The 13,427-nt window shown below is 37.3% G+C and overlaps 2 protein-coding genes across 4 annotated transcripts; one reads left to right on the top strand and one right to left on the bottom strand.

The window, feature by feature from the left end:
• The first annotated feature begins 515 nt into the window (after positions 1 to 515).
• LOC105768855 (protein PHYTOCHROME-DEPENDENT LATE-FLOWERING) lies at positions 516 to 8,845 on the top strand. 2 transcript variants are annotated; one of them, XM_052630782.1, is made up of 12 exons: positions 516 to 1,067; positions 1,545 to 1,623; positions 1,738 to 1,802; positions 1,890 to 1,958; positions 2,960 to 3,040; positions 3,452 to 3,613; positions 3,701 to 3,799; positions 3,881 to 5,220; positions 5,547 to 5,749; positions 5,858 to 6,015; positions 6,635 to 6,673; positions 6,770 to 8,845. In XM_052630782.1, exons 1-12 carry the CDS (start codon positions 939 to 941, stop codon positions 8,357 to 8,359), a joined length of 4,014 nt encoding a protein of 1,337 aa, XP_052486742.1. In that variant the 5' UTR covers positions 516 to 938; the 3' UTR covers positions 8,360 to 8,845. The 2 variants fall into 2 exon arrangements, with proteins under 2 accessions (XP_052486742.1, XP_052486741.1); XM_052630781.1 differs by having other exon boundaries at positions 5,547 to 5,767.
• A 1,004-nt stretch (positions 8,846 to 9,849) lies between these two features.
• On the bottom strand, positions 9,850 to 13,181 carry LOC105768215 (25.3 kDa vesicle transport protein). Of its 2 annotated transcripts, none has more exons than XM_012588025.2 (6): positions 13,016 to 13,181; positions 12,180 to 12,408; positions 11,888 to 12,048; positions 11,621 to 11,767; positions 10,741 to 10,817; positions 9,850 to 10,301 (listed from the first exon to the last, which is right to left on the bottom strand). In XM_012588025.2, the coding sequence occupies exons 2-6, from the start codon at positions 12,365 to 12,367 to the stop codon at positions 10,218 to 10,220; spliced, it is 657 nt and encodes a 218-aa protein (XP_012443479.1). In that variant the 5' UTR covers positions 12,368 to 12,408; positions 13,016 to 13,181; the 3' UTR covers positions 9,850 to 10,217. The 2 variants fall into 2 exon arrangements, with proteins under 2 accessions (XP_012443479.1, XP_012443480.1); XM_012588026.2 differs by having other exon boundaries at positions 12,180 to 12,432; positions 13,016 to 13,169.
• Between the last annotated feature and the right edge of the window lie 246 nt (positions 13,182 to 13,427).

Raw genomic sequence — 13,427 nt, 5'->3', positions numbered from 1 at the left:
TATTTATAGTTGAGGTCTCCAAAATCAACAATACAATTTGAGTTGCATTGACTCTCAATATTAAAATTTATCTACAAATGAGAGTGTTAAGATATTTAAACTCTATATAATCTTATCCCTTTAGGATTTATATTATTTACGTTGATAATTCTAGTTTTACTGTAGATGAGTTTCTCCACGTATTCCACAGGTTAATTTATGTAAGTCAAATGGGTCAATTTAATAAATTGACCTCTATGAGTTATTCTGCGCACAATAACCACAAATTTTGAACCGCGATCTGTGACATATATGCTTATGATAAAAATTCTAATATAAAAAATATGTAATTTATCGAAACGAAACAAAATTATCCACAAGTGATGGAAAGTATTAGAATGAATTTCTTCTCCAATAATTTGAAGTAAATTCAAATCCTAAAATCAATATTATTGAAAGGGTTGGGCTTGGGTATGAAAAATTCATGTAAAATCGGGTCGTTTGTTCGGGTATAAGTCAGAAGCGGACCAAGGTCTATCTCTTTGTCTTCCCCATAAAATGCAATTGCTCTTTTTAACACAGTTTCTAAGTTGGGATTCTCAGAAAGGATTCTGAGTTTAGAAACTATTTGGTCGCATCAGGAGAACTTATTAACATTTGTTTCACTATGGGTTTTTTTCTTTCTTTCTTTTTCCCCCAAAAATTGTCTTCCTTTAAGTTCCTCGGTTTTTTTCACATCCAAACACGTCCTTATATTATTTCATTAATACCCACCAAGTTTTACTTTTTACGAATTTGTTAATATTTTTTTTCTCGACTATTTACTGAAAAACGCAATCTGGGTTCCTAATTGTGTGAAGTCTCAATATTTTCCTAATTTTCTCTTGATCCAAACAAAAACCCTTTGAAGGTCAATTTTCTCATGGTTTAATTCTGATACAGTAGAGAATAGTTTTTACATGGGTGTTTCGTTTAAGGTTTCAAAAACCGGTACTAGGTACAAGTCTAAGCATTGTCTTCAATCGGAGGCTTCAGTTGATGTTGTCTCCGAGAATTCTAAAGAGAGCTCACGGCCTAGAAAGCTCCAGGTAATTTCTATATTTACCCATTGGCTCTTTACGTTGTTGATAGAAAAATAAACTATTGTTAAAAAGGAGAAATCTTGATGGAAGGATAATTCCGCGTCTGTTTCTTTGTTTTGCTGAACAGATCCTGCTGCTGCTACCACTTTCACTTTTTAAAAAAATACAATCATTATAATTGTACTTTTATTCTGTATAACTAGATTTTTACTTATTGGTTGGTGATAGAAGTAGAAGCTAGGGATATATTGAATTGCTGAAGTGTTTAATAAAATAGGTACTGTAGTTGAGGTTTGTATAGTTTTAATTTTTTTTCTTAAATTTCCTTAATAATTGGCATAACTTCTGATTTTAGTATAATTTCTTAGTTTGATTCACATCCCACAATTAGAGAAAAGAATAGAGAAAATAAATTAGTTTCTTTTCTTTTCTTTTTTGTGATATTGTCTGATTATATGGATTTTTTTGTGTTGATCTGTCCAGGGTGATGTTGAAGGCGTTGAGCGTGTTCCTGGGGTGTTTCAATCAATTAATTCTGATGAAACGGTTCGTGTTCCTTCAGGTTAGACTCAAAACCTCAAAAGTAGTTTGGGTTTTGTTTTCATTTTCTGCTCTCCAGATAGTTGATAATGTTTGAATTGTACGTTGGTTTGTTTGTTCTTCCTTGTTTTTGCAGATCATGAGATTTCCTTCACCTTGAATCTTTACCCAGATGGCTATTCTATTGGAAAGCCCCAAGAGGTTCTATCTTTTGTTTGCTAAAATGACAGATTCTTTTGTTTCTACCTTGCAAGTCACTTTAAGTTAAAGCAATTGTTGAATTTTCAGGAGGCTTTGCATACTGTTCCGGATGCTCCAAAGCATCCATATGATAGGTCCTCTGAAACTCTCTTCTCAGTAAGTGTTTAATGGAATGTATATATTTTTCAGTTTTCAGTTTCTGTCTATTTGAAATAATCTTTCATCTTCATTGTTATTCCTATGTTGTTGTAAGTTGGGGTCTTTTAATCAAATATGTTTGAGTCCACATCGGAGAAATCTTCAATTTACATGGTTTGATCAACCAAGGTCTTTGATGTGGTTGGCAAAGAAATTTGTCTTACCTTCATTGAGCCTTGGTGGGTGGGGTAGCATGATCTCCGTTTTCCATTTTATAGTTCATTCTTTGCATCAATTGTCTGTAAATGGTGGGTTGACTAGTGGTTTTTCCTATGATCATGTTCCTGTTTTAATGATCTGAGGAAGCTTTGTTCAAAGATGCCTGGCCATAGTTCTCTGTTGCCTGGCAACCTGACTTAGTCTTCAGCTATTTTGGCTGGGATTAACTCATTCATAAGTATTCTTCAAAAGATAGGAGAAATTGACCTTCGATAAATGTTAAGTTTGCTTGTTTCTTAATTTTGATATTTTGAAAAAAATTCTTTTTATCCACCAGAACAATATATTTTTAGGGGGGAAAAAAGACTTTCATTGATGCAGAAACCATGGTCTTTTCGATTTTTTAAGCATGATGGAAATTTTACTACATTTTAGCCATTTATTCATGTCTAGTCAATTATGATTTTGCTTTTTACTATTTACTTTCAATTTTTTTACCGAAACTTAAGTTAAAAGGAAAAGACAAAAAGCAAGTAGTAAAAGTGACATCCAAATCGAATCTTTGTGATTTTGATTTGTTTGTTGGTGGAGTTAACCCACCCATCTCTCGGGACTTGGTTTGAGAAATGAAATCATTGGGGGTTTAGGAAGAATTTTGTGTTAATTTAATGGGGCTATTACTTGATATTTCCTTGAAACTGCACTGTTATTATTACTCCAATTTGCTTTTACCAAAATTTTTCCTCTAACCAGAAGCTCTACTTTCAAGTTCTCTCAATTGTTTCTGAATGTGCTTTTAGGCAATTGAATCTGGCCGATTGCCAGGAGATATTTTGGATGATATACCTTGCAAATATGTTGATGGAATGCTTGTATGTGAGGTGAGTTATAAACTTGTTGTACTTATCCTTTTATCTAATAAGTCAATCATATTCTAGGCCATCCATTGAATCTGTGCTACTTCCTTCCAGTTACTACATGTCTTAACATGTACAAAAGCAAGTCTCACTCACCTAAACTGCCCATAGTGCAGTCTGTGACAAAGATTGTTCTCACAAATCACTCACAAGATCACCATCTCTACTTTTTTTTTTCCCTTCTCTTTCTTGTTTCCCACCTTTGTTAGTTTGTGCTCATTTAACTTTTGACTTATTTGTTGGTGTACCTGAAAGAGACCTTTGGGTGTATTGGTTTGTGCTTATTCAAATACTTGCCATCTGTAACTATTAGATCATAGATATTGGGAATATAATATAATCATATTTAAAATTTATGTTTTTTTTCTTTTTAAGGTGCGTGATTACCGGAAAGTTGCACCTCAACAAGGACCTAACACCCCACCTATTGATGGATGCCCTATCATCAATAAAGTGTGCCTTAAGATGTCTTTGGAGAATGTAGTGAAGGATATTCCATTGAGCTCAGATAATTCATGGACATATGGTGATTTAATGGTACATACAGACAGCTCTCCCATACTTCGAAGTTGGCTGCTTTACATGTTGCAAAGAATCTATGCATTTAATCCTTTTTGACTGCAGGAGGCGGAGTCTCGGATATTGAAAGCCTTGCAACCACAACTTTGTTTAGATCCTACCCCCAAACTGGACAGACTCTGTACTAACCCTGTTCCAACTAAGGTAACAAGTTCAGAAAGTAATGTGTATTTCTTCTACTTTGAGCATCCAGTTGTGTCTTTCTTAACCATTTCCGAATTGCAGCTTGACCTTGCTTCATGTAGTTTGCGGCGAAAGAGATTGAGGCAAACTCCAGAAGTTAGAGTCACCTCTACTAGTAAGTTCAATGCCAAGAAGGTTGGCAGGTTGAGAGAGGCTGGAATTGTTTCAGGGAGTTTGATGCTACAACAGGAAAATCTGATTCCTCAAAATATTGGTTCAAGCAATATTTTGGCATTAAGGCCTAAAAGTTTTGTGCAAGATTCCTCTGTTTCTGCACTTCCCATGTCATCTCAGTCACCAATGTATCCAATGGGGCTTATGAATTCTAGAAGCATGCAGGATCATGGATCTAGCTCTGTTGTCAGTGCATCAGCTGCCTCCCCTGTTGGGCAGGACATGCCAATGTCATATGCAGACAGCATAAACTCTGGTGCTTCTCTTCTTGGGAAGCGGGAGAATGCAGACGGTCCAATGTCACCCCTATCTGGCCTTAGTAAAAGAACTAGGCTTAATGCTGTTGGACCAGATGGCATTCCACAGCATCAAGTTGGGACACATATGGATGGCCTGCATGGACAGGATATGAGCTGGAAGAATATGTTACTTCCCCAGCAATCAATGGCTAGAGGAATTCAGTATGCAAATTCGGGCATGCAGAAGTATCCTCAGCAGGTTTTTGAAGGGGTTTTGAATCAGGAGGCTGGTGCAATGCCATTTTCTGCAGGACAGCAAGCATTGAGATACAGTGCCAAGGAAGAGCCATTTGATCCTACTGACAAGTTGGATGGCTCTGAGCTCAACCGGGAAGCTGATGCAAACCATTTGGACCCACAGCAGAGGCTTCAACCAAGATCATTCCATGGATTTGCAAGACCTGGTTTCTCTCAAACACCTTGGAACAATATTAATCAGCATGTTGAGAAAGATGTGAGAAAGGAAGAACAGTTCCAGAAAAGGAAATCAGTGCAAAGTCCACGTTTATCAGGTGGGGCTTTGCCTCAATCTCCATTATCAGCAAAATCTGGGGAATTTTTAGGTGGTCCTGTAGGACCTCACTTTGGAGCTGTTGCGGCAACCACTTCCCTTGGAGCGACTGTAAAGGAGAAGGGAGCTGTTAACTCAGTACCTATTGTTGGAGGTACCCCATCTTTGACTTCAAGTGCAAATGACTCTATGCAACGGCAACACCAGGCTCAAGCTGTTGCTAAGCGAAGATCTAATTCCCTCCCTAAGACCCCTGCAATCAATACGGTTGGTTCTCCTGCAAGTGTTAGCAATATTAGTGTTCCATTAAACGCAAGCAGTCCTTCTGTTGGAACCCCACCTTCGGTTGATCAATCAGTGCTCGAAAGGTTCTCAAAGATTGAAATTGTAACTATGAGGTATGATGCCAATGAATTATTTATCCATTGGAGTTTTTTGATTGATTTCTAGCCATGGAAAAAGTAAGTTTGTGTTTCCATGCTGTATATAGTGTTAGCATCATCCTTTCAAACTTTACAGCAGGCTAGTGCTACCTCTTCTTTATATGAAACTTGCTCTACTTGCTTTTTTAATTTGTCCTACTGGACAGTGAACACCATAACATGAAAGTAGGCACCTGCTTGGTTATGTTGTTCGTTGTTTTCAAGAACTAAAATTCATGTCTTGACATTTGCTGTTAAAAGTTGTATAGATGGCTTTATTCATGTTATGGTTCCAATTGCAGGTGTCAACTCAACAGAAAAAAGAACAAGGTTGATGAGTATCATGTCCGGAAACCCAGCACACATTCTACTGAACTAGTATCACCCTTTCTAAGCAATTTTTCCAGTAATGAGGATTTCAAAGACGAGTCGAAGCCATTATCAAAGTCACTTTTTGGTGGCAGTGTGAATACCTATAAGACAAGAATCTTGAATTTTGTGCAGGGTGAGCATGTTGTTCAAGGTTTGCTTTCTTGCTATTTGTCAGGTTCTGGTCCTTCAAAAATATTTACAGTTCATTTCCCTTGCTTTTAACTTTGCTCTGCTTTAACAGGGAATCTCGTTTCTCTAGTTCCTAGGGCAAGAACTAGAATGATTATGTCTGAGAAACCAACTGATGGGACCATAGCAATGTTTTATGGAGACATAGATGATGGTGATATTCTTAGTGCAGAGGATCATATTCCTCATCTTCCTACGCTTCCCAATACTGTGAGTTTACTTCTTGCTGAAAGATGAATATGCCTTATAGACAATTAAAAACTGTCTGGCCCTGGGTGGTAAAAGCAAATCTCTGCCCGTAATTTATTTGAGTTTTTTTTTGCTAGTTTTTCCCTCTTTCTACACTCACCTCCTAAATTTTGATTGTGGTGCTTCTGGGTGCTTACTGGTGTCTTGAGAACATATTATCTTTGGTGCTCATTCAACTTATTGTTAGTTTTCATTTGCTCATCCTGGAGATTGTCAGGGTCTAACCGTCAACAAATCTAACTTCACTTTCCTGTGAATTTAGATATTCCGCACCATGTTCTTTTTGACTCATGTTCCCTTTTGGAGCCTACGTTGTGTTCTGTTTAAACTCTGATGCGGATTTTAACTATGTTGAGAAGACAAGGACTGTCAGTTATGCCTTGTTTTATATAGAATGTTTCTCTTAGGCTGGTATTTTAATATTAAGCTAAAGGGATAATCATAACAATACAATGAACATCTGCTACACTGCATTTTGAAGTTTGTACAATTAAACCTTTATATCTTCTACTTTTCTTATCCATGCTAGAGTTCCTTCATTGTTGTTCTGACATGTTCACCTCATTAAATCCTGTAACAGCACATGGCGGACTTGCTTGCAGCACAGTTCTGTTCACTGGTATGTTAGCTGAACAGTCTTTGATATTCAGGGTTTGAGATTTTTTAGGTTACAATTATGATTTTGCTTCCATTTTATTTGAACTTGTTCATGCAGATGGTGCGTGAAGGACATCACCTTGTGGAAGATGATGTTCAGGCAAAACCAACAGGTGTGCTTGCCTCGAGCAGTCAACCAAATTCTGCTGTAACATTTCCCAACAATTCTGCATCCGATATGCAGCAGTATGCCGAAAATGTTGCAGGTCAGGCAACCAATGAAGTGGCAAAGCAGAATAGCAGTAACAATATGTCTATAAATCCATCTTCGAGTGCTCTAGGAAACACAAGGATGTTACCTCCTGGAAACCCTCAGGCCTTACAGATGTCTCAAGGACTTCTGTCTGGGGCTTCAATGCCTGCAAGGCCATCGCAACTAGATCCACAACCACCACAGCAACAGCCACAACAACCGCAACAGCAGCAGCAAAGTCAACAGCACTCCTTGCTTCAACAACAGCATCAGCAGTTCCAGAGATCACCAATGATGCTTGGATCAAATCCTCTCTCACACTTGAATGCCATTGGGCAGAATTCAAACATGCAGTTCAACAATCAAATGGTCAATAAATCTTCAGCTCTCCAACTTCAGATGATACAACGGCAGCAGCAGCGGCAATTGCAACAGCAGCAGCAGCAACCACAGCAGCAGCAGCAAATGCAGAGGAAAATGATGGGGCTAAGTGCAGCTGTAGGTATGGGAAACATGGTCAGGATTGGGGGCCTAGGCAATGCCACTGGAATCGGAGGTGTGAGGGGAATGAGTGGAACAGGAATATCAGCTCCAATGACTGGTATTTCTGGCATGGGAAATGTGGGCCAAAATCCAATTAATCTTCCAGGTGCAAATATTACCACTGCGATAACCCAGCAGCTTCGGTCTGGAGCACTATCGTCTCAAGCTGCTCTGCTTTCAAACTTAAGGATGGGACGAGGAAACATGTTAGGCAGTCCTCAATCAAGCATAGCTGGAATGTCTGGTCCCAGACAGATGCATCCAGGTTCTGCTAGTCTTTCTATGCTGGGCCAAAATCTGAACCAGGGTAACATGAGTTCGATGCAAAGAACGCCTATGGGGTCCATGGGTCCTCCAAAAATGATGCCTGGGATGAACCACCTTTACATGAACCAGCAGCAGCAGCAGCAGCAGCAGTTGCAATTGCAGCAGCAACAACAGCAGCAGTTGCAGTTGCAGCAGCAGCAGCAGCAGCAACAACAACAGCAGCAGTTGCAGTTGCAGCAGCAGTTGCATCATCAGCAACAACAGCTGCAACAGCAGCAGCAGCAGCAGCAATTACAACAACAGCAGCCACAGCAGCAGCAGCAGCAAGAAACAACTTCACCACTACAGGCTGTCATTTCACCCTCACAGGTAGGCTCACCATCACCCATTGGAATTTCACAATTGAACCAGCAACCTCAGCAACTGCAGGCCCAGCAACAGGCCAGCCCACAACAAATGAATCAAAGGACTCCCATGAGTCCCCAACTGAGCTCAGGTGCTATTCATGCACTAAATGCTTGTAACCCAGAGGCCTGTCCAGCTAGCCCCCAATTGAGCTCTCAGACCCTTGGCTCCGTCAGTAGCATCACAAATTCTCCTATGGAGCTAGGTGGGAATAAAAGCAACTCTGTCGGGAATACATAACATGTTCTCCGCACTATCATCTTATACTAACTCTAGAGCCCCTCTGTTCCAAGCTATCCCCAGTGGAAGAACCTGTAAAGCTAATTTTGCAGACAGTTCAGCATCAGTTGGTGAAAGCAGTTCGGTTAATTTTTGATAAGTTTGAAAACCAATACTTGAGCTGCCTTGGTGCCAATCCGTTACCAAACGATTTACAATGGTGTGCAGTTTCCCCATATAAAATCCTAGAATTTCCAAGTTTTGGTATATGTATAACTAAGTTTGTACCACTAGAGTATTTGGCTTAGTTGTTGGTGTGCCTATTTTCTATGCGAAGATGTGTTTGAAATTGAATCCCGTCTTCTCAAAAAAGTACATTTCACAGGTACTATAAATTGTAGTTGCACATTTCATTTAAATTCCGACAGTGCTTAGAGTAGCGGTTTTCTCAATTCCTGAAATAGAACCATTCCTTGGAACAGATGAATGGCAAGGAATCTTATTCAATTCTTTTTATGACAGATTAGCTTCTTGTTTTATAACAAATCTACCATTTTAAAGCATAAAATGGTGTCTCTCATGTTTAGCTGTGATATGGTTTCTGGAAATTTTCGTTGCAATATTCCTTAAAGTAAAACAGGAAAGAGGAGCATGAGCCACCTGCAAACCATAGTGAACTAATGTCTCGCATTGGTTCAGTATGGAAACGGAAGAGCAAAAATATGCTAATGCAAGGTTAAAGGTTTTTTAGCAAAGCCATGAGCTAGCAAAAGATGTTTCTAGCTTTAGAAGTACAAGCGCAGGTGATCTAATGCAAATGTTTTTATTCAGAATCTAGTTTCTGCTTCTAGTTTAAGAAAAATTCATGGTGACAAAATATAAAAGTTGCCATATCTAATGCTAAAAGCCTAAAAAAAGTTTCTGCTTCTTGCAAAACATTTGGATTTCACAGACTACTTGTCTTAAACTCTCGTCCACTTTTTTAGTACATTTTTTGTCCTTTCAACAGGGACAAAAATTTGCCATTAGAGGAGGATCGTGATGGAATTGTCCTGTAGATGGAGATGGAGATAGAATTGGATCATTACAAGATAAATTTCTTGGAGATATGCCAAGATAACTTGGACAAATACATCAATATATATGTTACATTTTAATCGAACTTTAGCCACGATTTTATCAATCAAACTATTTACTCCAAATTTCCAAGTATTTGTTTAAAATTATTTTATTTTAACCTATAATTTTTTTTAAAAAAAATACTGAAATTGAATACTAACGATTTAATATTTCAACAACTTTGTTCATAACTTTATAGAAAGCCTTTTTACCCTCTTCTTTGAATACAAGGCTTACTTGGCCATATTGTACTAGTAAGTATTAGCCTTTTGTCATCAATCTGAATGCAAAATTACTACTCATAATGACTCACTTTGCCTTGAATAAAAAGGCCATCCGCAGCTGATGGGAGCTTAAGCATGTCATTGGAACACTGAAATAAGCAATCAAGGTAAGAAAAATCTGGGTTTTCCATCTCAAATATAGGTAGTACAAACAGGTGGTGGCTCAGCACGTTAATTATCTAAAACCTTGGACAAAGTAAAACACTAGAATAGGTTAATACCTTTAAAGTTCCCTATTTGGATGTTGTATTCTGGCTTTTACATATAGAAAGAATAGTTTTTGTTTTGAACATATGCTCCCTTTCACACAATTCCACATTGCAAATTTGTAATTGTACCTACAAGGCGAATTGTGAGATGAATAAAAACCAGAATGCACTCCAATATTTGGTCTTGGGTGTGGACAAGAGGTTACTCAGCAACAGAGAAACCCAAGAAATTCTGATGAGTTCTTAACACTATGGATCACAGTTGAATCACCATAACTTTGCTTTCACCCAGAAGAGGAGGAACACAACTCCCAACACAATGGCAACAGGAGCCCACTTTCGAATCAAAGCCTACATGCAAAAGAAAACATATAACAAACTTTTGAATCAAGCTCTTGTTAAAGAGACCTTCATTTCAAAGCAACTTTTATCCATGGTACTTAACTAAGGAAACTTCATTCAAACCACATTTAGGTGCTAAATCCATTCCCAATTATGATTCTTTTACGGGGTGGGAACATTCAAACATCACAATGGATCTTAGCAAAGAAATACTTGTATGAAATCATTCCACACCGCAAACAAACTTTTCCCCCCCATTTATCCAAAGATACCACTTCAGCTCTGGGAGTCACATTGTGACACTGATAATAAATTGCCTATGTTCTAGCAAGAACAATAAGACTTTGCAGCAAACCTTAAAGTAACTTGAAAATGTTAAAGGCAAAAGCTAATGTCCTAACGGAAAAACAGTTAGAGAGAGAGAGATGCCCCCATATAAAAAACTAACCTGTCTATTTAAATCTCTTGCCTTGTCAGCATATATGCGAGATTCTGATGTCAAACGACTGGACATTTGGCTGACCTCTGTTATTCGCAAAAAAAGAGTGAAATTCACACTAAATTAGAAAAAAATACAATTAATCAGCCAGTGAAAAAGAAGAGGGAGACAACACAGCATATAAACCATCAGGAAGAAGAAAAACGATTAGGTGACTTCAATTTTATGGCAATAGTTACAAGTAAGCTAAGGTGGGTAAAAGGTATAAACATAATTAACTTTTCCCTTGTACCATATGACAATTGCTAGTAGAGAATAGAATACTAGAAGTCAAGTTCCTTAACATCAATGAGCATAATGTGAACTGATATATAAATCCAGAAATACTCAATGAGAAGCAAAGACCAGAAAAGCAAGCTTTAGCATGATTAATAAAAATCAAAGATTTATGAATGGCTAAATCTGACCAGTGACAACCAAAGGAACAAATTACAAAACCTGCACATACACTGATACAAGAAACATTGACTGTAATTCTAAAAACAAATATATAAAATGCAAAGAACTAAAATCATCCAGTCTTTTTAGTCAATGCTCCAACATGTATTACTTAATTGAGGGTAATTTACAAATTTGAAAGCGGGGCAGGTAGAACCAGATATAGAAGCAACAGGCTGGTCTTGCCTACCAGGTCCCCCCCCCCCTTTAACCAGTAGATGCAGTACAAAGCAATGCATTAAAATACTAAAACACAGTTACCTAGCTCATGATTGAAAAAATCAGCATTCATCATGGTGCATCATTAATTCAAACACAACTCAATTAATTATCAAATCAAATGTCATAAGATAGACTTAAGTAATTCTGAAAGGTAAAACGAATATCTTACGGTCCAACTTTTCGCCAACACCGAGAACTTCTTGTACATTGCGAGTCATTATTTGGTGAACTTCATAGAGTTCGTCATTCAACTTTGCAATATTCCGTTGAGTACGGGTGTCCTGGTACAACTTTTTTGTCTTCTGTATGAATGTGTCTTAAAGACAAAGAAACGATAAAATCAAGCCTAGTAAGAGAAGCAGCACAAAACAAAGTAGAAGAAATACTAGTTGGATAAGAAGCAGAAAAGGCCAAAACATACAAAAAAGGAGCCTACCAAATTTTATAAAGGCGTAAGGCCTGGCAGCCGTTTCAATTTGAGCTCCATTAACACGCTCAAATTCATTCTTGAGGTCTTCCAGATATTGAAAGGCAAGTTTCTTAGGATAAGATCGATCGCACATTGTCAAGTAACAAACACGTCCTTCAATGATATAGCTAAGAAGTTATGTCAAAGGTAACAGTAAAACTCAGACGCATTACAACAACAAAAAACACTGAGATTCATGCTCAAATAAGTTTCATTATGGCCTTCCATGATATAGCTAAGAACTGATGTCAAAGGATACTGGAATACATATGGGCCGGTTTCAATAGACATCCTTGAAGCCTCATTATGGCCTTTGGAGAGATTCTTAAATAAAGCCTTAACTTGCTGTTTGTACATTTCAGCATCTACCAGATCACGACCATCATCTAGTCCCTCCGCCAGAGGAAGACCATCAGTAACACGGGCAATCATTGTCATCTTTACCATCTTTACCACCCTATTTCTCAGCTAGACAAAGTCCCTTCAAACTAATATAGAAGCAAATTAACACCCTGATTAGACATTGAAAAGCAAAACTCAATCTAAGTCAGAACTAAAACCCAAATTCCATAATATAATATTCCAATTTCTTTAAAAAAGTATATAGATATCACAAATACCAATCGACTATATTTTGATAATTTGGTTCTCAAATCTTAGTGCTACAACTAGCCACCAAAATGATGACAACACAACAATCTTCAGTCCAACAAATATCATTACAAACAATGAAAATTAACCAAATAAAAAACATTAACTTGATTCTTGTAACACTTAATTCTATAATCCTAATATTCACTAAACTCTCATAATCGACCCAAAGCAAGATGAAGCCAATTTTTCTTTTCTAATCAAAAGGACATTAATGTGCCCAAAGACAACCCATCTAATCTATATCATCACGATCTAACAAACTAATATCCTTTTTCCCGGGATTCCAAAAAAAAAAAATCCAGAAATACAGTTGATGAAAAAAAGAAGATCTCCCCTCAAAAACTTCCACAGCATTGCTAAGAAAACGAACGGTTCCTTTCAAATAATTATAAGCATATTCAGGAATTGATGAACAAAAAGTAAGTGGCGTTAAACGAGTACCTGATTACAGAATATGGATCTTTGGATTTTCTCCTCGATTTCAACGATCTGAAGCACAGGAAACGGTCGATGGTCCGACACGACTTAAAGAGGGAAAAAATAAAAGGAGAGAGAAAGAGAGGTAAAAAAAAAAAAACAAAACAATAGGGGTTTTTTATTAGAAAAAGAAAATTAGTAGAAAAAATAGCTAAGCTTTTTTTCAGAGTTAATAGTATTAGATTTCATTTTGGATTTATTGAATAGGATTTAATATTATTAGATTTCTTTTGTAAGTTTAGATATTACATAATTGGATAATTAAAGGATACGGAAACACCATCTCAACTCTTAACTCATCAAATAATAATCATTTGTTTCAACAAAAATACAATTAAGGTTTGAAAACAAATTGCACTTAAACCCATTTTCAGTG

Source organism: Gossypium raimondii, chromosome 5, assembly GCF_025698545.1.
Source record: "Gossypium raimondii isolate GPD5lz chromosome 5, ASM2569854v1, whole genome shotgun sequence".
Classification (NCBI taxonomy): Eukaryota; Viridiplantae; Streptophyta; class Magnoliopsida; order Malvales; family Malvaceae; genus Gossypium; species Gossypium raimondii.
This window is presented reverse-complemented; position numbering and strand designations above follow the sequence as displayed.